Raw genomic sequence first — 25,218 nt, forward strand, 5'->3', positions numbered from 1 at the left:
ACAGGAAATCTGGGGTTGTGGGGGAGGCCAAGAAGTGAACTTGACTACACCTGGAGATTGTCATTCTTTTACACCATGTTTCGATATCAAATCATGGAGGAAACAGGACAAACAAACGTTCCTTTTCAGTCATTAGACAATGACCCATCACAGCCATGACTAAAGATACTACATCACTTAAATTCAACTGTTTTAATAACATGACCTCACCTGCTTTAAGGCAGTTTGTTTCTTAAATCAAGAAAGGCGCATTCTTAAAAATCTCTCAACTCAGCCCCTTTAGTATAGAAGTGATTAAATGCTAATGTTATGTCACTCTTTCAATTTGTAGTTCCTTAAGATTGTTGCATTACATAAAAAGTAATGTCTCATATGATGCTATTATCCAGTACCAGATACTGACTGTGAAACTGGGAGACAAGAAAACGTTTCAAATCATACTTAACATTCATGAAACAATATAAATTTAAAGTGGCGATCACTGTTGTTTTAGTTTTAAAATAGGAGCTAAAAGTTGATACATAGTATTTTTGTAACAACAAATATTGCCTTTAATTGCAGATAACAACATATTTCAATGTATGCTGTCAAGTGTTTTGAATTATTTTGGGAAACTAAGTCTCCTCTGCAGCTGAGCAGATAAATCAAAGGCACAAACAAATGAACAACTCGTTGGCGTTTCATCAGGCAAGATGAGACCATGAGAACAAACTGAATGGTATACATGGTACGACACAAATGTTACATTTGTAGCCATCTTTAAAGGTAAACATGACATGATATGAAACACTATTTTGACAACACATACTGGTTGCAGACCAGCAACAGGTCTGTTTGTCACTCAAATGGTCTCAGTTTCCAGTATTAGCTTTTCAGAGTTCCTGACTTTGGAACAGTCAAAAGTGTTCGGTCGCCTCATGTGATGGCTCCAACCTATTAAGAATATTTAGTCTTAAATGTGTGTGTGTGTGTGTGTGTGTGTGTGTGTGTGTGTGTGTGTGTGTGTGTGTGTGTGTGTGTGCGTGTGCGCACACACACACATGTGTGTGCACATGTCTGCTGCACTTTTAAGGTGTGGGCATGTATGGCTGTAAGAACGAGGGAGCTCTATTGCTCAGCCTGATCAAGTCAGTATGCATCAAGATGGCTGCTTTAATGCAACAGTAATACGTCCGGGCTTGTATTGCGTGAACCATCGCAGCTTTCTTACGTTCATAATATCTTATAAGAAGTTTGACACTCAGTCAGTGTGCACTGTAGGCGAGGCACATATTTGCTGCATTCAGAAAAGATGACCACCCTGGTAGTGCGCAGGTAACAGGGACTTTAACTGGAGTTTCGGGAAAGGTTTACTGAGTTAAGTGCCACAGGAGCCGCCACCAGCAGTTTGGGGACAGGACAGTAATGGGTTTCCATGGGAATGCACTGGAGCTCCACTGGATCAGGAGTTAGAAGCTCGGAGGGGTCTAATGGAAAAGAGAAAAGGAGGGATGAAAGGATGAGCAGTGAATTCACACTTCAAAACAGTAAGATGCAGTGACTCAGTAACATTACATTAATATTTATAATGTAAAGCAAGTATTTAAGCTAAGACTTGAGACTATTAGGTTTTCAAATAACTACCACAGGATATGGTCAAGGTGCAATAAGACAATGTATTTTTGAATAATTGTTACTATCATTTTTTGAATATAGCCATTATATTAGAGTAAAGAAATCTACCAAATTATGTGGATTAGGATTTTCCTTCTGAATTTCTTCCTTTATTCTAGGTTTAAAAAAGCATTCAGACCATTAAAAGAATGTAAATCTCTCCATTAGAAACCAAGTTGCACTAAAATGGGATTGGTGGTTAACAACTCCTTAAAGTAAATACAAATAATATCAACATAGCACACTGTATATTGGCAATATATATATATATATAGCAAAGATATTTTCCTATATTGCTCAGCCAAAGGCAACTGCTAAACCTCCTTACTGTTTAGAGAATTTTGCCATGAAATGTGTCCCAATCTGTATGATAGAAGACTGTATATTAAAGGGAATTTACTTAAAAGAAGAGGAGAGTTGTGGGTTGGATCGAGGGGAGGGGGAATTTGTTAACTGTACAACTTGTGAGTGCAAAAAATCCAAAAAGAAATTGTTAAAAGAAAGAAAAAAAAGAAGAGGAGAAGCATTTAAATTATAACAGGGTTGCTACCGATGCCAGACCACATACTGTACGTCCATAGATTACATAGGAGACTGAGACAGACAGTGGGGCATGATACACCAAACTATGACATATAGATGAAAAGAGATACCTATTTTAACTGTTATCACTTGCTCCGACTACAACAAAGTGGAAAGTGAAGACAGATGAAATGTGAACATAAAACACTACAGGCAGGTGTTTCTTTAACATGATGAAAGAAGACTACGTATAGGACTCGAACCTACTGAGCTAAAAAATAAAAGAGAACTGAAACGAAAGAGCAAACCTGATTCGAGGCGGCAGATTCAGCGAAAGGAACATTGGTGACTGGCGTCGAAGCTGACGAAACAGTGGAGGTGGTGGCACCGTGCATCATGGGAACTTTTATTCAGGCGAGTCAGACGAAAGACAGAGGACGAGGATGTGGGCGGGGAGGAGGAGGAGGAAGGGGGGGGACAGGAATGATATGGTTACCATGGCAAAATGTGTCGGATAAAAAGTCAAGTGATATTGCCAGGATGAACAAATATCAAGACACATGCAAACAAAATAAGAGATAAATTACATATTTAATCAGCCAACCGGTTAAAAATAAAATAAAATGCACTGTTTCACCAAAAATGGTAGTTAAACAAACAAGGCAATACACAGTCATACAATCTAATCAGAGAGTATCTGATATATTGTATACAAATGGACAGGGCATGTGTATGGAGAGAGCAAATGATCCATAAGAAACGAAAAACCTTTTTTAATAATGTCACAGCTTCAATGTGACAGTAGTGTATCTCTTCTTTAGAAAGAGTCTAAAGCAGTCTGTGAGTTGATAATCATAATTTCGGGATTGTGTCAGATTTAGTGACTGATTGGCTTTGCAAGATACATTTTAACATCTCACTTTCACTTTGTATTCACTTCATACATGTCTAGAGATGAAGGGGGTTTAGACAAAGACAGCACCAATATAATTTCACACTAGTGTGTTCTGCTTTTTCATTTTCAATTTAATTAATAATATCCAAAGCATGTAGGTAAAAGGAGCTACCAAAGATAAGGTCTATTTTTTGGGGTGAATTAAAGAAAACTCAAGTTTACAAGTCACTGGAAGCACTACTAACCCTGAAAACGGATACATTAAGTCGTCTTTTTCGAGTTTGGCAAGTCTGAGAAAATAAACCCTTATGATGTCAGGAGGGGTATTTATTTTTTAAAGCCTTTGTACATCCACACAGGTGTTTCAATAATGTTGCCTAATTAGACCTCTTCTCAGGACTGTGTGGACGAATTCAACTGCGTTTAATAAACATCTCACTTACATTTCTGCTGGTTTTGTTGTACTTTGTACATACACTGTTATCATTGCTATAATAATACATAGAGTTTGATAACTTACACCTGACCAAAGATCTAATCAACCCGAGTGATTAAAAACACCTGTGTGGGTGTGCAGAGCCTTTAAAAGAAGCTTCCCATACTACCATACTATTTAGTATGCCAGAAAAAGATTTAGTATGTCAAATACAGTATGCCAAAAATACTAGGATGTCCTACTGTATCCGGTCAGATTTTACAGTATGCATGCCAGCATGTTTTTCTGGCTATTCTGACCCAGAATCCTTTGCGCAGAGGGTCAAAGTTCAAGGCGCAATGTTATGAAGTAGTATGTCCCAATTGTATGCATACTGCATGCAACAGTACATACTTTGTAAGGGTAGCTACACCACGTTCTAAGAGTAAATAGAAAAAGTATGCAATTTGGAACTCCGCCCTTGGCTGTATTCTAAACCGCCTAGAATACTAGCAGTACGTGCTGATTTGGCCAAAATATAGCATTTAGTATGCAAACAAAAGGAAAATCTCCAGTATGCATCGGACAAGTATACCTCGCCTACAGTGTCCCACAATGCAAAGTGCTGGAACAACCGTGTTGACTTCCGCTTTCCAAAACTGGAAACTGTCCAAGCTTGGACCAGCATACAGCAAAATAAATCAATTTAACAGTTTCATACTGCATACTACTAATGACATATGGCGTTTGTCGGTAGTATGCAATAGGCGGTTTCAAATACAGACCTTATCTTCTAAACTTTGCAAGTGGCATGCATTTACCAGGTATGGAGAATAGAGATGCTTTTGGATGCATTATGGGAAATGTAGGATCTGGTGTTTTGGACCCTACACAAGGCACTAAAAATCAGGATATCTCGACCTCTGCTGCTAACCCTTTAATCTATCTCTTAACACATCCTGATTTAAAAAAAATTATATTTTTATGTATGAGTTGTCACTAACCCTAACCCAAGGACCAAAATGGAAATAAGCATACTAGCTTTCTTGAGTTATCCTTAAAAAAAAATTTGAAAATTTGTTCACAGGGCCCATATCCTGTATTTATTTTTTTTAATTTAATTTTAATTAACAAAAAAAAGCAATCAATCAATTTCATTGTGGTTTATGCACCAACAGTCACATTTGTTCTGCCTTCTGAGTTTATACTTTTACTGACAGCTAAATTATTTTCCAAATGTATATTATTATCATATCAGCATGCAGCAGTGGTAAATGTAATATAGATGGACACACACACACACACACACACACACACACACACACACACACACACACACACACACACACACACACACACACATCCACAAGATTTGTGGATTGATGAGAGATCTGCAATTAAAATCAGCATCGCCACAACTGACACTGTTTCTTCCTTTTCTATGTGTGTCATGATTCTGATAGGTCTTGATTATTTCAGAAGCATATAATATATTTTTGAATCATTGTTACCACCTCAGCACTAGATTATCACAGATAAGAAGCCTGGCTCACTGGTCTGGATAGACTTAAATAAACATGTTTAATGAGTAAATTGTTCAAAAAAGTAGCTGCGTTGTACTTGTACAAACTACTACTAATAATAATAATAAACTAATATTTTATTATTTTTTAGTATCAGTTTTGTGAATATTTTCCTCACACAGCTTCAATGAAAACTGGGAATCACTGCTTTACACCTGACTCAATTAAGACCTGTTTATCTTAGTTTCTGGGAGGTTTAAGGGGGCTGATACAGGCCAGGCCTACAGGGAGTGCCCTCACCACACAGTCCAGGCACTGGGGTTTTCATAATTCCTATAGCACACATACAGTTTACACACGCATGCACACACACCAGGCATGCTCGCACATAGACATAAATGAATTACTTGCTTACACAAAAACAATGACTTGTTAAACAAACAGGACATCAATGTGTTTGAAGACAATATACATGATGCATTGAAGAAGACAATGGGCTGAAAGCTCCAAAATGAAAGTCTGTTTGGGCCATATGGTCTAAATAGGGATCAAATGTGATGCATAACCGATCATAGGAAAGTGACAACTTTCTTCAAGTTAATTATACTGTACGGGTATGAATTAAAACTAATGCATTGAAACCCTAATACACTATGGCTTTGGAAAGTTGTGCTGTAACTGTAACTGTAAAACATACATGATTTGTAGTTAATTGGAACAAAAACTTGCTAACCAGTATGGTCATGTTTCAATTAATCCATCAATCATTCAATAAGGCCGCCTGTCCACTGCAACATACAGTATAGTTACGGATCTCCAGCTATGATACAGCTGACCTACCAATGTCTCCTGAGGGCATCATGCACAGAACAGAGCCTGTCACATTATGTATAGAAACAAAACAAGAGATGGATGAGAGCAGAGGAGAAGGACAGCAGGAGGAGAACAAAAAGAAAACAAGGAGAAAGAGTTGTGGTAAAGAAAAAGGTGTAATCGGCAACAGCAGGTCGAGGCGAGTCAACAGGTTCAGGTCAGTGCAGGTAACACAAGCGACATCGAGGTTGTCACAGATAGAGCACACGTGTGCCGGCACTCAAACACACACAAGACATTGAGGCTTTAATCAGTATTAGTATATTGTAGAAGTGGTATTTCAAAGCAGAAATACATGAAGATAAAATGTGCATGAATATATTCAGCACAGAGCAGGTATGTGGGTGTTTTGCTGTAGACCTTAGTGTTGTATAATTTAGGCATGTTGCATATCAATAATTCATGTCTGAAAGCCTTCAAGCATTTCACTAACCACTGTTTGCTTACAGTTAACATGACAAGACACCCGCAAGTGTTTCTTGTTTCATTATGTTTTAAATATATGTTAAGAAAATGCATTTTCATAACACTATTTTATGTCCCTATAAGGTTTCTTTTTTCACTGGCTCATCTTTGGTTTAATCAGTGACTCTTTATTCAATTCAATCAATTAATTATTTAATCTATGAAAGGTTAGACAATGGTACATTGACAAACCCAGATATTCAAGTTAATTTATATGTATATAAAACAGACAAAATTGAACCAGTAAATATTCAGTATTTTTGCTTGATAAATAAGTTCAACGATTAAGCGGTTTTAGAAATAGTTGGCAATGAATTCTTTGTCAATCAACAAATCAATTACTCGACTAATTGTTTCAGTGATTTTATCCAATAAACAGTGATTATACATTTCCAGCCAACCCATCCTTCAAATCTAAATTAAACCCTTTACATCAAGTCTCTGCTGATTGTTAAGTAACAACCAGACAGCCAGTTTAATGCAAAAACACATGAAAACCAAAACAATCTCAAAATCATGTCAGAGGACCTTACATATGGTTGAGAGTAGTAGGCCTGGTGTTGGCTATCTCCTCTCACTTTCTTTCTTTACGCTGCCAGCTGCTACTTACATGAAAAAACATGCAACTTTGCTTTTAAATCAAAGAACCTCCAGGAACCTGCAATGCATGCACCCACCAATCCATGCACAAACAGTCCCACATAATGGCTCGACTCTGATGTGTTTATAGTCTGCTTTTTTGGAGTGATTACTGTAATGTAACTTTGCTTTGGCTTCAACAGCTCTCGTCACACGTCAAGCCAGAGTGGAGCAAATGCAATCACACAACAGATAGTGTAGAAGTGATAGAAGGAGTAAAGGCAAATGGTTACACTGTAGAGAAGCCACAGCATGCATAATGTTGCAACTACACCTGTAACTCCCTGTATTCCACAATATCACCTAGTCGCCTCACATAAAAACCCTTGCATTCAGTCTGCCCAGAATCAAGCTCCATGATTCCAGTTTACCTCATTCATGTATGGTAACTGTATGGGCTGTGTTTCAGTGTGTGTGTGTGTGTGTGTGTGTAGAGACTCACCACTGGGGATGAAGGCTGTCTGCTGGAGCTGCATGTTAGCCAGGGCTTGCTGGTAGTGGAACATGCTGGGGTTGAAGACGGTGGCAGCAGCTCCGTTGCTCTTCTCTAAGATCGACCTCTTTGGTAGTGGCTGCATGGCACCTGGAGGCAGAGCCTGCAAGGAGAAGAGAATGGGCTCTTTAGAATCGACATCCAGTCGGCATGGATGTTTCTGTTTACCACCACAAGAGGACACTGCCGTATCTCAGATTATCTGAAGTGATGTAGGACAGCCCAGAGGTCAGGCCATGAGCGAAATGGGATTGCTATGATTTCATTCACTGATAGGGCCGGGGATGAAACATCAAACTGCAGTGGAACATAACTAAGATGAGAGATGTGCTACCTTTTTTTCAGTTTTTGGAACATGCCTATTGGATTTTGGGTTTTGCACTCTACCAAGATTATTCATTGTTGAAGCATAACCTCCTTTTTTTTTTAACTAAGATAAACATTTGCTCATAACAGGGAAATATAACATGAATACACACATAGATATCATATTTTATTTCAAAATTATATTTGTTCTTAATTAATTTAACATTAAATCAGTGAATAGTAACAGCAACAAAAACCGAATGAATGCCAGAATATATAAACTTTGGGTACAAAATGTGTCTAATTCCTTTCATTCTACTATTGTGCATATTTTTCTAACAGTGTCTTTCTTGTTTTTCGGCATCAGCACTGAAGATTGACCTGATTATGTTACAGCTGCTCGCAATGCTAACTTTAGCCCTTGTAGCTGAAAGTACAGGCTCAGGCTCAGGGACATGCATGGTAGCAGACATTCATGAAAAAACATAATCCTGGCTGAGGGATACTGTGATACTCTGATCCTTCATTCCATCAGTAAACAATATCCATTAGGGGACAAGAAAATCTTCTACTGTTTCACTGCTATGTTAAGCAGATATGGTGAACTTTTGAAAAGGGGAGTATTGGTTTACACCTGTGTGTATTTAGCATATCATAGAACATCATTTTATGTTTATTTTTTCTGTAAAAAGAACAAAGAGTTCTCAGTATTTGGACTCACCAAGCCTGTGGACGCTGTGTTGTGACTGGCTTGGTGCTGTGCAGCCTTGATCCGGGCCTGCAGGTGAGCTGGGGGATGGAAGTACTTGCACTTGTCTCGGCTGCAGCGACCTTTAATGTAGTCCATGCAGACGATGACTGAGTTCTCGCTGCAGTCCACCATGCCGGCCTCTAGAGGGTGAGCGTAGCGGCAGTCGCTCTCGCCTCGCGTGCAGTTACCACGCTGGAATTCTCGACAAACCTGGGAGGGGCAGCAGGAACACTGATCAACATTTACCTTTCATCATACTTTGGCCAAACATAGAAACACAACAACTGCGTGCAGGCTGCATACCTCCAGCTTGTCTGTGCGCATATGTTTTTGTGCAGAGGTACCGTTGCCCATGGCTGCCAGGCCGGTGGGACTCCCAGGGACCAGCAGGGGAGTACTGGGCAGCAGCTCAGACATCAAGCCCATGCCTGGGCCCATGTGGCTCAGATATGGACTGAATGCCATACTGGGACATGTTGCCAGGGAGGGTGTCATTGGGAATGTTGTCTTAAGGAGGGAGAGAAAGGCAGAGATGGGACAGAAAAAACATGTTATGACAGAGCTTTCTCTGGCTTTTGTGAATGATTTGGTAGCAACATTATCAATGCTGTAGGTTTTCTACTGCAATGAGAACCATGCATGAACCAATGCAGTTGCCTATATCTATGCTACTACTACTTTAAACATTAATAAAACCTGCACATGAGTAATATATAAAAGATTTTGCATGTCAAGTTTCAAATTTCCTTATAAAACGCAAAATAAGATCAAGCTACCTTCACTGTTGCTAAATAAAACTTCTCTGCATCATAATCTACTTTGTGCAAGAGTTTTAACCAAAGATATGACAAAAACAAAAATAAACAAAAACTGATGTGTAACATGGCAATTATTAATCATTTTTTAATTAATTTAAAAACATGTCTGTATATAATTCACACTGTAAGGAAGCCATATTATTCCCTATATTATCTTTATTGGAGGACAAAAGTTAGAAGAAATTTCATAACTTGATGCCAGCACTAGCAGAGAGTTAAATATTATTCTATTATTACAAAATAACTGCCACTCCGTTGCTGGAAAAACATCACTCAAAGTCCACTGAGTGCAGTTAGTATTTTGATAAATAAACAACATTTTTGAACACACTGCATTATTTGAAAAGTCGTCGTTTTAGTGTGGGCTGCTCACTATGGGCTGCAACTGTGCTCCAGGCAGCATGAACTGCATCTGTTGAGCCAACATGGCTGCTGCGGCCTTCTGCTGGATCAGGTTGTTCCTCCCGTTAATCTCCAGCTGGGTTTTCAGGTGTGGCGGTGGGTGCAGGTATTTACAGTTCTCACGGGAGCAGCGCCCCTGAGGAGGGGAGAGGCGGGAAGAGAGATGAGAGTGTGAGCAGACCGACGGGGTGACACTGAGAATAATGTGACACTAAATCAATCAGGGTGTGCCTTAACATAGAAAGCTCACCTTAGGCAGTAACTCATATAAGTTTAGCAAAGCACTTATCAATATGATAAAGTTCAATTTGTCAAACTAAATATCAAGAGTCAAGCGTGTTTACAGAGCAGAACTACAAAGTATGTACAGTATATTCTGGTGAAATAAACCACTTTCTAAAAGTGTTCATCATTAAAATTATGTAATCGGAGTAAACAAACAATCTGAGAAAAACAGAAATGTAGAAATTGAATTGCCGTCATTTAAAGTTGTTTCCACAAGCAAATGATTTTGATCATTAAGCTACAGTCAATCTGTACTTAACATTTTATACTGTTAACAACTTTTTTTTTAAAGCAATGTGAAATGACAGGTGGAGTATTTGAGACCGCTTTAGATTTTTTCACATCAGACAAAAGATGAACCTCGCTGACAACAGATAAAGCTGGAGAGTGAAAACACATGCTCGACTCTCACCGTCCTGTACGACGGATTCTGTATCTCTACCTGGTAGTTATCAGTCAGTCGATAAATAAGTGACTTTACAGGAAGAGAAAAACGATACATAATACAAGTATATGTGACTGACTGCAGCAGATGCACTTGTTTGGTTCAAAGAAGAGCTAAAATGGGATTAAATGGAGAATAGAGACTAGTTATCTTATTTTCTTTGTAATAACGTTTTGTTTACTTGCATTTGCACTAAAACTTGCATAATACTGTCAGTGGTGGTGGCAGTATTCAAAGCCTTTAAGCCCTTAAGTAAAAGTAGCAACACCACAAAAGGATACACAAGAAAAAGTCCTGCTTTCAAACTTAAACAAAAGTATGTAGTATTATCAGCTTAATGTACTTAAAAGTATCAAAAGTACTAAATGCAGAAAAATGGCCCCTGTGAATGTTACACAATTATATATTATTATTAGATTAGATGTCAGCAGCTTTTTACTGTTTTAGCTAAAGATATATAACAATGCAACATATCTTATAAGCTCATCATATATTTTATATGTAAAGTATTACATAATCAAGTAAAGAAATGCTAGAAATGTCAAACATACGTTTGTAGTAGTACCAAATCTGTACTTAAGTACAGTATTTAAGTAAATGTACTTCCACCACTGGACTTTACCAGCTTTATAAAGTATTGTTGGAAAGATAATCTCTAATTATTGGTTTCTTCATGATCTTTATTACTGCTCACCTCTAGGTCAGAACAGGTTGGCTAACATGTTAAACTCAAGTAAAGGACAGTTTTTATGAAGTGTTGTACTTTTCTGTATCGGAACGTTGTGTGTTCCCAATAAAGACAATTAATTATAAAAAAAAAAAGTTTGTGTGACTGTAACCAAAGTCGTACACGTGTTTGAGCAAGGTAGATTCTCTTTATAATAAATCTAAATAAGCAGCAATAAATGGTTATAAAAATCATTCCCAGAGGTCACATAGCTCAGCAACATAGATAGAGAGATAAATAGAGAGATAGACAGATAGACAGAGAGATAGAGAGATAGACAGATAGATAGACTTTAACATTTTAGATTATAAATTAAAGTGAATATTGGGTAAAAGTTGAACAATGAAGAACTGCAGTTGTAGTTTCTCTGACAAGTGGATAACACCATAAAAATGTCTGTATATTGACTGGCTAGCTCACCTGGTAGAGGGGGTGGCTGTATATAGAGGTTTACTCCTCGACGCAGTGGTTGTGGGTTCGACTCCAGCCCATTGCTGCATGTCATTCTCCCCTTTCAAGTCTAAACTGTCCTATACGGTATAGGGGATTAATCTTGTGATCAGTGCCATGTGTTGTGAAACTATGGGTCCAAAATAAGAGTTTCACTAACTTAGGGTGCTATAATTCTGTATTTCAGTCAGCTGAGGCTTATCCTGATTCAGGACCCACAAACCATTTTACTTTTTTTTTCCACTTGTCATTATTGGCTTCATGTCAAACCCTAAATCTGATTTTGAGCCACTTATTCAAAAACAATTAATTTTGCCACAGAATGTTGTTAAAGCAGTGTCCTTCCTCCCTGCTGGAATTTGTGGGGAAGGTGAAGATGGTGCTGCAGGAACACTGCAGGTCACACACAAAAAAACTGCAGTCTCCATTAAACCCCTGGGCCGGCAGCAGCTGTACGGCCCTGCAGATGCAGATGAGCTGTTAACCCGCTAAACTACCTCCACTGAGTGTCAGCCACATGCTCTGTCGTCAAACCACACCCGCACGAATCAGGTGATGGTGAGATTGCTGCACAACTGGTGACAGAGAATAAAGAACTCTGAAGACAAACTGACGTCATGGTGCAGAGACTTTGACGGTGATGGATGATGTCGCGCTGAGATGAGGACACATAAAAAAAGGGTTTCAGCAGCAGGACAGCTTTATAGGACAACTGCAGTGTCTCCCATACCAGCTTCCAGAAGGAATTCACAGGATCTCACCCACAGGACAAAAAGCATACAAGCAAAACATGTAGCAGCCCGAGAAATGGTCAGGATGGTACACAAGGGCAAAGCTTACACAAACGCTGTTGCCTAGACTGGAGATGCAAGCAAGCTTTGCATCAGCGAGCTGTGTGTTTAGGGATGAGTCTGTAATGTGCAGTCCCATGAGCCCAGCAAGCCTGCTCAAACTCACAGGGAAAGCAAAGTACCTATTAATAAGCCTAACTAAGCACTTTATGCATTGTGTGCATATGCAAAAACGGACCAAAAACATTGCTACGGATACAAAACCTTTATAAACGTTATAAAACCTGGTGTAGAGAACGAGGCCAATGAAACATGGGGTCGAGGTGAGTAATGAGTCAGGAATCTCCTTTTGGTTCCCATAGCAACACACTACGCAACACAGAAAGTCCCCGTTAGTTCAATACAGTAGTGTGCTGTTGATGCATTCAGAGAGACGAAAGAGATGAGACGCTGATTAAATGAAATGATGAATAAACAGATCTAAACAGTTCCCATATTGATACAGGACAACCTTGATCTTCAGTAAGTGGATCATGATGCTCAAGTTTTTGTTCATTCTTATATGTGACAATGATGATGTTGAAACAGTTGACTAATCGATTAGTTGATCGGAAATTTAGTTGGCAACAATTTTGATAATTGATGATTGTTTGACTCTTGGGACGGCAGCGTCGGTCTGTTGGTCGGTCCAACACTTGAAAATAACAACACTGAAATATTTCAACATCTATCTGATACATTTTGTTCAAAGTTTTCATCTAGGGCCACCACGAGGCTGACATTTTGGGTTTTTAGTATAATATCTCAACAACTAATAAATTAAATTAAATTTGGTATGGACATCAATGTTACTCAGCCGATGAATCATAATCACTTTGGTGGTCCCCTGACATTTCACAGAGCCTCACAAAGCTACTCCAAACTCTTAGTCTTGTTCGTGGAAAAATGCCAAAAATATGCTGGTTCCAAGATTTTTACTTCCTGTTTTTACTCATCTGATATGTTAGTAAACTAAGTATTCTTTGGGTTTAGAATTGTCGTCTTTAGCATTTTTATCTATTTTCTGTCATGTTATCCACCAAGAAATGCATTGATTGATCTACAGTATTCTGCGGATTCATCGTAAATTAAAATAATTGTTAGTTGCAGCCCTACCATGTTGTCATCTAATGTCACAATGCTGTTATATATGCTGTACGTTGTGCAGATGTGATGTCCACACTAATCATTTAGGATGACAGCAGCACTCCAGTTAACAACATAAAAAGACCTAGGCGGTGAGCTCCCTGCCTCCCTCCCCTGCAGCAGGTTCAGACCCACCAGACAGAGCTAATGGAGGAGCAACAGGGACTGACAGCGGTCGGCTCGGACCGGCCGGAGATGCCAGATATGGGAGGGACGGTGAAGAGGGAGGCCATTAGCAGATAAATCCATAAAATTAACAAAGAAGGGAGGGGTGGGCGGAGAGCAGGAGGAAGGAGTGATGATTTAGAGCGGCTCGAGCGAGGTGCTTCTTTGTTTATTCCAGTCAGTCGCCCAAAAAGAACGGCTGTCAGCTAAGAATAATCCTGAACAACAACGGGGATAGAAACACTGCTGTAAAGAGGAGGTTGTTGACATACTGTGCTGGTACTAAAGCCCCTCTACAGCTCCTGATAAAGAAAGCCACTTTGACCTTCAACTGTCACCAACTTCAGTTCTTTCTCTCACTAACAACATGACCCTGGGTCTTCAAACATTGAAAGTGGCCTTTAATGCTTGTTCACTGCCTTTGGTACAAAGCAGTTTGCCTCTTTCTCCCATCAATGCAACCAGTTGAGAGCCAGGCTGTGGCTCTGTGCTAAAAACAGCCGTGCCACTCAGGAAGATCAAACTATCCAATCGGTACGCACTCCAGTGCTGTTGCTAGGCCCCCCTCTCTGTTTCTCTCCCTCTCCCTCTCCATCTCCCTCCTGCTCTGGAGGACATAACACAGAAAAATGGCTGAATAATAAATTCTAACTCAATAAACGAGGAGACGGCAGCTGCACTTAGACAGAAAGCCCCTTGTCTGGGTTTCACTTTTTCTCTGCATGAAGGCTGGTCGCGCAAAACACACACACCGACACAGCAACAGCCTGTTCTCGATTTTAGCATAATCGGCCCTCGATAGGCGGAGCTCTTTTAAAATACAGTAAAGCATCATCACTTTTCAGACTGTTAGTTTTTCCGCTGTGTATGAGTGGAGCGAGTGTTGTGGTTCTGTGGTGGAGACGAGAGTGAGGAGAGCAGCTGAAGTGATGTTGAAGCAGCATGATCGACAAGCCCACATCCCTGATGGACAGACAGACTGTCGGCAAAGTGGCTTTATGAGAAATTTCCATCACGCCTAGCCAAATTCGAAACAATGAATATCTTGATAACCAGAAGACCTTACTCTGACTTCTGTGTAACTAATAAAAAACAAAATCAGAACAGGATAGATAGCTGCACAGTGAGAACCATGTACATTTCATTTTGAATGATTGTGAGTCTGGGCGTCTACATAGGCCAACAATAAGAGGAAAGAGAGGACTTCTGAAAATAACGTTAGCTATTCCGTGGAGGAAATTACATCCATTACAATCACAGAACGTACGAACGAACGAGTGTTAACCCTTACATACACTATGAGATGAAATTTGTCCACCATCAAAGACTTTTTAATACCATGTATACTGTAGTAACTATCCCTTTAATATATCTGGTTGTATCACCCACCCTTTTTCATCACTCCAGGATGATGACAGGCCAAAATTTTTTATATTGAGCTGGTATTCTCAATTTTCTTTAAAGATCATTCTGCGAGAGACTTTTTAAATTGTTAATATAGACAACAAACTTGTTTGTCGGAATTCACAATATTAAAAAACACAGAATCACAAGGATATATATGTATATATATATATATATATATATATTTATATTTATATATGAAATTAGAGAAATTCTGACAAAAATAGCTCTAAGTCTAAAAAGGGCGGATCATCTGACCAACTGACATAGTTTGCTAGGTGTCCAGGAAATTGTTTAGCTGAGGTGGCGAGCCACCCACATCCTGACACATCTCCTCTCTTAAACAATTCAGTTAGTACGTAGATGACACCCTAAACGACAGTCACACTCATCAAATATATTTATAGCGGAGGTGGGCCACCTCACCTGAAACAAAGACCACCTCTGCTGCAAAACACAACAGGAAACCCTGGTTTGTGTGTATCTGTGTGTGAATACTATGCCGAGCCAAAAGGCATTAACTAACTTAACACTGGTCACAATGCGGTGTGTTTAAACAAACAAGATGTGTGATGTCTGTTGCATTTTTACCTTGAGTGAGTCAAAGCAGGCGATGACTCGGCCATTCTCCACATGGCAGCTTCGGGAGGGGTGAGCAAACTTGCACTCGGCATCAGACCTCGAGCAGGTGCCTCTCTGAAACTCACGACACACTTCCAGGGTCAGCCATTTGGTGTCCCGCCCCATGGTCATGCTGACAGCCATCAAAGTTGCTCAAAAACACTGAGCAGCGGTGAGGGCAGATGGACGGAAAACTGTCTGATGAGAGCAAGGGTGACTAATAGTGATGCAAGAAAAAGAAATCCCCAACAAATCAGAAACAGAAGCAAAAATATTTTCTTCAGCGCAAATAGGCAGCGAGTCCTTTCGGTTGGTGTATTTTAGTGGATGTTTATTTGTTCTTCCTGGGAAAAGTGGCAGCTGAAGTTTGAGATAGAGGGGGTAGACTGTGGGCAGAGGCCAGCTCTGTTTCGAAAGGGAAAAAAAAGAAAAAACAGAAGCTACACATAGGACATCACTCTGGCATGTGACACAGCGTCTGTGCCTTCACCTGAATCGACTGACGCCCACCGTAAGTCACCGTTACATTCACGTCAACATGGCCAGGGCTGGGGCAGTCACTGCAGTTATGTTTGAATGGCCTGAGAAAGAAGATTTCTGTAGAACAAAAAGAAAAGCTGAATCTTTATAGGGATGGTGTCCTTGCAGTGATGAGACGAGGTGGCAGCTCAGCTCAGGGTATGTGGGGACTGCAGCTTAGCAACGTGGGATGGATGACTTTGTGGCTGTCAGGATAAAATATAGCCTCCATTCAAGGCCAAGCACACACTGAGCCCCGTCCTGCTTTCATCCAGCAGTAAACAGCAGCAGACAACTCCTCGCAGTAGGCACTTTGGAGTTCCTCTTCCTCCTGTTATTTCAGTCTCTCTCTCATCCCTCCTTCGCCGTTGTCTATTCTTCTGTTGTCATCCTCCTCACTGACCTCTCTTCTGCATGCCCTTGCTTGTTGTCTAGCTGTGGACTGTAAAACAGAACAGAACATTAATTCAAAGCACTGACAAAAAAGCAGCCTGTTGAAGAGAAAAATGTCGAAGCTACAACCTCGTGTGAAGCTTGTTTAAACGGAGGGTGATGAGGACCACGAGGCAGGACGGTGGACAGGAAAGAGCCAAAGGGAAAAAAGCGAGGACAAACAAATAGGGGAACAGAGCATACGGAAGGGAGGGAGGCAGCATTGAACAGGAAAGGGCAAGCTATGTCTTGATTAAGTGATACAAGAGAGAGAGAGAGAGAGAGAGAGAGAGAGGGAGAGAGAGAGGGAGAGAGAGAGGGAGATTGCAGGCAGGACAGAGACGTCACTTTAACTCCCCTGAGCTCCACGGAGCAAAAAGTAATTGACTAACTTGACATGAATCATGCTGCAATATACTGTGAACAGCCGTGTCCTTGAAGTCGCACTGGCTGGTATGTGTGTGGTCAACGCTGATGATTCCCAGACAGTTATTAATGTGAAGAGAAGAAGTAAAAAAAAAAATAGGATAGACAGGACAGAAAGAGAGAGAGGGGGGGGTAGTTCTTCACAACTGCAGCTGCTGTGCTCAAGCAAGGCTCCAGCCAATCGGACAGACTTTTGCAGGCACACAGAGAAAATCACTGACCAATGACAGGGCAGTTTCCACAGCAGCTCCTCCCTCAACAGAGCCTGTCCTTGTTCCTCCCAGGATTTTTTCACAGTCATGGCTGAGCCACATGCTAATATTCAAAATGTACAACAACTCCAAACAGCTTCACACAGACGTGGAGGAGTAAGTCATGCCTTATTGAAACTGGAAGTGGACTATACTGCAGTGTAATGCAAGCAGGGAGGATGCATGCTGTGCAGGGAGCAGAACGACGTGTCCAGACACTAACTGACTACAGATAACAATCAGTGAGGTGGCTCAATAAACATACACTCAGAGAAGAAACTACAATTTTGTTTCACAAGACAAGGTAAAGCCCCAACTGTATTTTGGAGTTGGTAAAAAATTAAGAGAAAGGAAGGCTGTCATGAATGAAACATAGTAGCACATGAATGCACAAAGTCAATAAACAATAGGCGAGATGCAGGAGATGAGAACACAAAACAGGAGAGGGGGACTGGAGCAGATATCAGTCCCTGCGTTTGATGGCGGCAGACACAGACGGAGGAACAGACAGGGGGGGGGGGGGTGTGAGAGAACGAGTGTGTGTGTGCAGATAGACAGCCCAGAAGGAGAACACCGCAGTGGAGTGGGAGAAGGAGGGATAAGGGGGAGGTGGGAGCTGAATTGATACACCCACCACATTCAAACACAAGAACAAAGACACATCCCAGCCCCAAAAAAAAGAGGCAGGAAAGAGAAATGAGCAGGTACAGCAACTGCTTTGCTTGCTTAACCATTATGCTTGTCTGTGCCTCCTCCTCCTCCCAGCCTACCTACAGATCGATAGAAACTTTTCCCAGGGGGATAAAACAAGCCCTCCTCCTGCTGCTTTGCCTGTCCTGCATTCAGGTCCACATCAGTGTCAAGCGTCCTTGCTTACGCACACTCTGACGACGCAGCTCAGAAATATGCAACCCGCATCATCAAAATGCTCAGCAACACTCCTCACTTCCTCGCCTCGCCACACCAGACACCAAATGGCGCATAGTTGCCATTACGATCATTCTTGGAAAGCTACACAGCAATGCTGGCTCTCCTCCAGTGCCATTCTAATTTATACGGCACCATGTGCTTTTAAATATACACAGTAATGACCTTTCACTTGCTGAAATATACTGCTGTGACTTTGCTTTCCAGGAGTTTCCCCCTCAGGAAAATTTCACCAACTGTTTAACGCTCAATGGTGTTTTAAGCCCCCAACGTCTCCTTCCAGGCAGCGCTGCGACTGTTGACTTCAAGGCACCTAACCATAACCATAACCATTGCCTAATCCTAGTGCCTTCCAGGCAGCGCTGCCTGGAAGGAGACGTTGGGGGCTTAAAACACTGATAAACCTGTTTAACCAAGCCTCCCCTTGTTAACTTCACCTTTGGCCTTTACAGGTACCGGAAGACAATGGAGGCAGTTAAAAATCACGCCATGGCATAAGTTGTCCATCCATCCATCCATCCATCTTCATCCGCTTATCCGGGGTCGGGTCGCGGGGGTAGCAGCTCCAGCAGGGGACCCCAAACTTCCCTTTCCCGGGCCACATTAACCAGCTCCGACTGGGGGATCCCGAGGCGTTCCCAGGCCAGGTTAGAGATATAATCCCTCCACCTAGTCCTGGGTCTCCCCCGAGGCCTCCTCCCAGCTGGACGTGCCTGGAACACCTCCCTAGGGAGGCGCCCAGGGGGCATCCTTACCAGATGCCCGAACCACCTCAACTGGCTCCTTTCGACGCAAAGGAGCAGCGGCTCTACTCCGAGCTCCTCACGGATAACTGAGCTTCTCATAAGTTGTATGTCGGTAAAATGTGAAATGCTCACTTGGGGGTTGTGTTTGTTACAGCATGTTCGTGAACAGACAAAACGACCCATTAGAGCTATTAGTAAGCTAATACATCTGACATTCAAACTAAATAGTAAGTATATTTAATTAGTTAGTTTTTAATGAATAAGTGGTTGTAACCTTGACCATCACATAAACAAAACTACTAAAACTAATGTAGCCATGCTAGCTGCGCTGTGAGGCTGTACTTATGCAGCTTTAGTGCTTCAGGCTAAATATTAGCATGCTAATATGCAGATGATTAGCAGGTATAATGTGTACCATGTTCAGCATATTAGTTTAGAGTGTTAGCATGCTAACATTTGATAATTATCCCTAAACACAATGTACATCTAAGGCTGATGGGAATATCATTAATTATGCAGGCATTTGTTTATAAAGTGTTGATGATAACTCCAGAGGAAAACTCCGGAAGATCACCAACATTATTACAATCATCATGGGGGAACATAAGGTATGAGGTATTTCACTAAAAAGCAAAAATATCAACCTCTTGTTGGCACTACAGCAAAAGTTAGGAGACCCCCAACAACGCTAGGATTCAACATCTGGTAACCATGAATGTACAAAACTTTGTTTCAATCCATCTAGTAGATGTTTCAAAGGACAAGTGAAAACTCAGTTTCTCAGAAAAACTCAGATTAGGACTCAACCTCTGGGGACCATGAATGTTTGTAAAACATTTTATGGCAATTCATCCAGCAGTTGTTGAAATATTTCAGTCTTGACCAAAGTTGACTGACAAACGACAAACATCGTTGTCCGTCTTCGTGTGATAAGAGAATCAATTCGCTGGCGCCAAATATCGATATTTTAATAAATAAAATAGATAGATTTCCCTGCTCCCAGGGTCGCTACTTCATGGCTCCTCGAGGTGGCGCTAAACACATGAATGACAGAAACTTGAACATAAGGTAACTAGCTGAAGAGGAAGAGGTTTTCAAAGTCTGGACCCATAGTTGCTCTATAGTTCTGTAATTTTAAGTTATAGACTGAAAAACGTATGCAGCACAATTGTGATGTGTTGTTGACTTGCAGTGAATAAAGAGAGAAAACCTGCACCTAACCTTTTCAGGGGAATGTTGTATTCTTTTTGTTTTCCAATATCGTGATTGTCAGCAATATATTGATTATGGCAGAATTGCTGTATCCTGATATTAATCGGTATCGTGAGCCATGTATCGTTTATCGTTTCGTAAGGTACCCTGTGTTTCCCACCCCTAGTAATGAGCAGTCACCTCACCAACAGCTTTGATTGAATCCCCTGTGTAAAGTAGTACCATACCACTAATCTTCACATTAGTCAATGAATAGTTTACTAACAACAGCAGACCGGTATAACCACCAGATTAAATCCAACATCATGCCATCTTTATAAAAACGTAATCTAACCCTAATTTATACAGATGACACTTCTTACATGACTTGTCCGTATTAGGTGAAAAAAAGGTCTACTTGCATTTATTTAATGTTTTAAATCCTAATCAGCAGTTGTTTTTCAGAGATAGCACTCTTTAGAAATACAGATCGTTGGAAGGATTGGATGGAACACCGACTGCCAAGCTGCAACATTAAACAACAGTACTGTACCTACCACAGCAGAGATAAAACATGAGGAGGCCAAAAAATACACAAGCACAACATCCACAGCCAACGAGCAAATACTTATGAGGTAGATGAAGCGCAAGGATACCAGTGAGAAGTTCTCTTATAGCTAAACATTGATCAAGAGCTATGTTAAAGGGAGGCTTGATGCTATATGCTTGAGGCTGCCACAACTATCTCTGTGCTGTACCTACAACACTGACGACTGGGTTAAAGCTCTAAAGTAAAAAAAATAATATATACAGGAAAGTGTATAAATAGGCTTTACTTACTCAACAGTACATGTAAAAAAATAAAAATGTGTCATTTAACCTTTTAATATACATGATATGGGTGCGACTAATGACTGTTTTCATTATCGACTAAGCTGCAGTTTATTTTCTTGATCAATAGTGACAACATGCCCATCATTTTTTTTTAGAGCCAATAGTGACATGTTTAAATATATTTAATGTATTTAACATGATATAAGACAAGGAAATCTGACACAGTTATCAAAATAGTTGCAGATACATTTTCTGTAGATCACCTAATCTATAAATAGACTGATAGTTTCAACGCTAATAAACACATAAACTTAAAATGTAATAAATTTAATTATAGTTATAGGAAAACTGTAATGAAGAGTGTACATTTTGTACAGAAATAATCTTGGCCTAGTGAACTTGTCCGACCTTTACAATGCAGCATAAACAGTCATTTAAAGGGATGCGGCATGATGAATAAATATAGAGCGCCCCAGTTATAACAGTCATTGTGCTGCTGCTGGTCCTCCAGGTGTCTGCAGTGAGAAGAGGGGCTCCAGCAGTCAGTAGGTGGGGGTCAACATGTAGGTGGAACAGGATGGGGGGAAGTATAAGGAGGACAGATGGGGGTGGCTGCTGTTGACTCCAGCGCACTGCGTCCATCATCAAACACAGTGCACCAAAGGGCTACCGGCAGTGTAACCTTCACCGGAGCTCTGACGTCTGCATTATGGCTGGTGTGCAGGCTGGGTGCCTGCCACCTTGACAGGGAGCCCTGCACCTTATCTGCTCACACTAATAGATAGCCTTATATCAATAAAATTGAGTTGGGCATGCATTAAGTGAAATTTAAAGTGAGTGACACATTAACAAATAAATAAAATACAAAAACCCTTTTAGTTCTCCTTTTAGTCATCTCCTTTAGTTCCCTTTTTCTTTTGCACAATCAGGGTGTAGCCAGGGGGAATAGTTTAAGTGTCTGTCATTTTAATTTCTTCAGCAGCAATTTTGGTGATTTCAAAATTTTTTAATTCTACTGTTGTACCTTTTTTAATTCCTCCAAATGAAGAGCATTGGATAAATGTGATAAATGTGAATGCAAAGTGTTTTTTAGAAGAAAATTCATCTTCATCAAAACGAGATAATTAAAAAAAAGTTGAAGTGGCAGTCAAAACACTGAAAGTATCATATATTGAAATAGCAGTTAAAATGGAAGAGGTAAAAAAAAGTTAAAGTTTCAATTTAGGTGTGAGTGCTAAGTAAAGTTGAAGTGCAAGTGCTAAAACGATGATGAAGATTCAGATGACCTGCAAGTGAAAGGAGTCTATGTTTAAAAATGTCACATTATTGCACTTGCTATTATTATTATTGTGACTTGCTCTAGATTAAGAGCATTTTGTGAATATGTTTAATGGGGTTTTAGTCTGATTGTATGCTAATATGATTACAGGCTGATTTAGGCTTGACAGCAGGTTGACAGAGAGAGAACAAAGAGATCACAAAACTATGGAGTTTAGTGATTTAAGCATGTATACATTGGAAAAAAAAACGTTGGCTCATATCTGTTCTCCAACTATGAACGTTATAGTTCACTGTCAACTCTTTTGAGAGCAGCGACAAGGATGAGTACAGAACAGGATAATGTCAATGACAAATGTGATTGATTAAAAAGCACAAGGTGGAAGATCCATAAATCATAATGAGAGTGAAAGCTAGCAGCCTGGAGGGAGGGAGACAAGTAATTAGGTTAAGTATCAGTAATCCTTTTAGCTCATTAAAGCACCACAGTTCACATTCAAGCAAACATTCAACAAGCCTATCCCATCATACAGGACAATATAGCCTGCACAAAGTGTGAAATACTTGCAGTTTGACTTGCCTGTTGCACTTTTAATTCAGAAAAGAGACTGAATAGTGTAGGCCCTGGAGCTTTCATTTTACTTTGCTGGCTGTGAGCTGGGGTTTTCACATCCCTGTGGTGAGATCATGAAAAGTAACTGTGTGAAGAAACAGTGCAAATATTATAGCTGAACTAATAACGTATCGTCAGCATACCATTTTTGATTTGTTATTGGTTGTTTAATGGTTTTATTTGCAACATAAAATATGGAGCTTCCCAGGCAGTTAATGTGTGTCTGTGTCAAAGGTGAAATGAAAACAGGTTATGTGGAAAATGTGTCTGCATGCCCATGTGTGTTTGCCAGTTTAGCAGTGTTTATATTAAGTAAAGAAAAACTAGCTAGACAGGTGCAGAGTCCACAACCTGATGGGAGCATGAACACGTCTGGACTGGCTGTATTGGTAAATGAGGCTAGATGATGGCAATACATCTACTGGAGGTGTGTACAGTATGTGTACTGTAGGCAAATAGTGACAACACAGTACACTATGGTGTCTGACCCCTAAGGGTAAACAAGGACAAGACTAGACCTCTCTGCACTGCATGCATGGAGGCTTGCTGCAGACATACAGATAGATATCCAGGAAGGAAACTGCAGGTGCTCTTCGCTTCTAACCTAACATTACAGTGAACAGATAGACTCAGAAAGTAATTTCACATTGTTTGCACTTCAGTCTCTGACATGGCAACAAAACAAGAACTTGCACTTTAAACCGTGGCACTGAGACAAAACTCTGCATATTGCATTTAACCAAACCCCTTGTTTGCAGATACCGCACTCAAGGCATTATTTCTATGCACACAAAGCATAACCGTCAGCTATCAGCCAACCTACCCAAAACATGCCACACGTAAATGTTATTACTGCTGTGCCTATGTGTAACAACGCAATTACGCCCGTAATTAACAATAACAAAGACAGCTTTGCACTTCCACGTAACAGAGTGGAAGAGGCATTTTAAATGACTGCAACATGGATTAAATATAAGACTAGGTCGCATTAATATTGCTGCAAACTGCGCCAGACGTGCTCAGCCTCTTACCTGTTTACAGTCAAATCGGATTCAGATGTCTTCTCCTAAATTAACGTCGGTTAAAATATGTATTTGATGGTTTTTATCCACAAAGACTCGTTCTTAGTCTGGTATGCAATAAGTATTGCGTAGAAGTGAAAGCGGAATAAGAAATAAAAGCGTTATCGCTAGGAAGGAATAATAAAGTCGAAGCAAGTAAAAAGAAAACGTGTTATACCGCCGCGGAGTGAGAGAAAGAAAGAAGCGGGGTCTGGCTATGTTTGCTGCAACTAAATTTGCTCGGCTGCAACACTGACTAAACATACACAGCAAAATAACAGATTTGAGTAAAAAAAATCAGAGGGAGGGAAAAATGGTGAGGGAGGAGTTGGGAGGGAGAGAGAGAGAGTGTATACGTTCGTGTATTAATTAGATAACATGATTAGCATTGGGGGGAAATCAATGTCACGACAAAAGCACGGCAGGTAATCAAGGTAGGCTGCCATAAACACGTCACAGGTAGACACAAACAAGACAGGTATAGGATTACATTTATAAAAGGCTAATTAAAGACTTCCATGGTTATGAATGACTCATTATTACTGAAGTGTAGATATTTCGCCCTGTCAGATTAACATTAGCCAAACAACGTATGCTATGGATAGTGGATGCATGCTAGCAGCAACACAGTTTTCCCTGTCAAATATCACACTTGTTCACATTTGTTTGGCTATAGACATACTGAATATTTTTTTGTATATTGAAAACAGGCGGTATATAGGCCAAGTAGAAATTGCTACAGTTGATCCCAAATGAAGTTACGTTAGCAGAGGTCGAGGGCCAGAGATAATAACTTGTGTATAAATGTATTTTGGGCTTTCAGATTTTTGGCATTGGTTTTTAAATTTGACAGAGACAAAAACTGAAGACATGATTCAGGTTGTTCAAAGTCTAATCCGAATTTAAATCTGCCCTTAAACTTAGTTTATATATTTCGGTAGACAATTAAAAGCACGCTGTTCTCATCCCCCAAACGATCTCTGCCAAATGCATGTGACTGATAAAAAAAAAATTAAAAAAAAAATCTCTTTTTAACAATCTTATAACCTCCATGAATTCTTGAGCATTTTCAGTATATTGCTGAATAATTTTTCAAAATTTAGGAGCAGCTG

At 40.3% G+C, this 25,218-nt stretch overlaps 1 protein-coding gene across 3 annotated transcripts; it reads right to left on the reverse strand.

Annotated features, from left to right (window-relative positions):
* Positions 1 to 1,358: 1,358 nt before the first annotated feature.
* mbnl3 (muscleblind-like splicing regulator 3) lies at positions 1,359 to 24,384 on the reverse strand. Of its 3 annotated transcripts, none has more exons than XM_078260440.1 (8): positions 24,077 to 24,384; positions 15,799 to 16,789; positions 9,727 to 9,891; positions 8,839 to 9,042; positions 8,506 to 8,745; positions 7,428 to 7,581; positions 2,484 to 2,578; positions 1,359 to 1,466 (listed from the first exon to the last, which is right to left on the reverse strand). In XM_078260440.1, exons 2-8 carry the CDS (start codon positions 15,970 to 15,972, stop codon positions 1,449 to 1,451), a joined length of 1,050 nt encoding a protein of 349 aa, XP_078116566.1. In that variant the 5' UTR covers positions 15,973 to 16,789; positions 24,077 to 24,384; the 3' UTR covers positions 1,359 to 1,448. The 3 variants fall into 3 exon arrangements, with proteins under 3 accessions (XP_078116566.1, XP_078116568.1, XP_078116567.1); XM_078260442.1 differs by lacking the exon at positions 24,077 to 24,384 and adding an exon at positions 18,227 to 18,557; XM_078260441.1 differs by lacking the exon at positions 24,077 to 24,384 and adding an exon at positions 16,870 to 17,275.
* Positions 24,385 to 25,218: the final 834 nt, after the last annotated feature.

The sequence above is a fragment of the Sander vitreus genome, chromosome 10 (genome assembly GCF_031162955.1).
Source record: "Sander vitreus isolate 19-12246 chromosome 10, sanVit1, whole genome shotgun sequence".
In the NCBI taxonomy this organism is placed as follows: Eukaryota; Metazoa; Chordata; class Actinopteri; order Perciformes; family Percidae; genus Sander; species Sander vitreus.

Excerpts from the sequence above, each read along its gene's own strand:
- mbnl3 (XM_078260440.1), bottom strand. The coding sequence starts at position 15,972 with ATGGCTGTCAGCATGACCATGGGGCGGGACACCAAATGGCTGACCCTG. Across the intron at positions 9,043-9,726 it reads GAGCACAGTTGCAGCCCATA|ACAACATTCCCAATGACACC; the intron begins GTGAGCAGCCCA and ends TCCCTCCTTAAG. Across the intron at positions 2,579-7,427 it reads GACAGCCTTCATCCCCAGTG|TTCCCATGATGCACGGTGCC; the intron begins GTGAGTCTCTAC and ends CCTGAATAAAAG.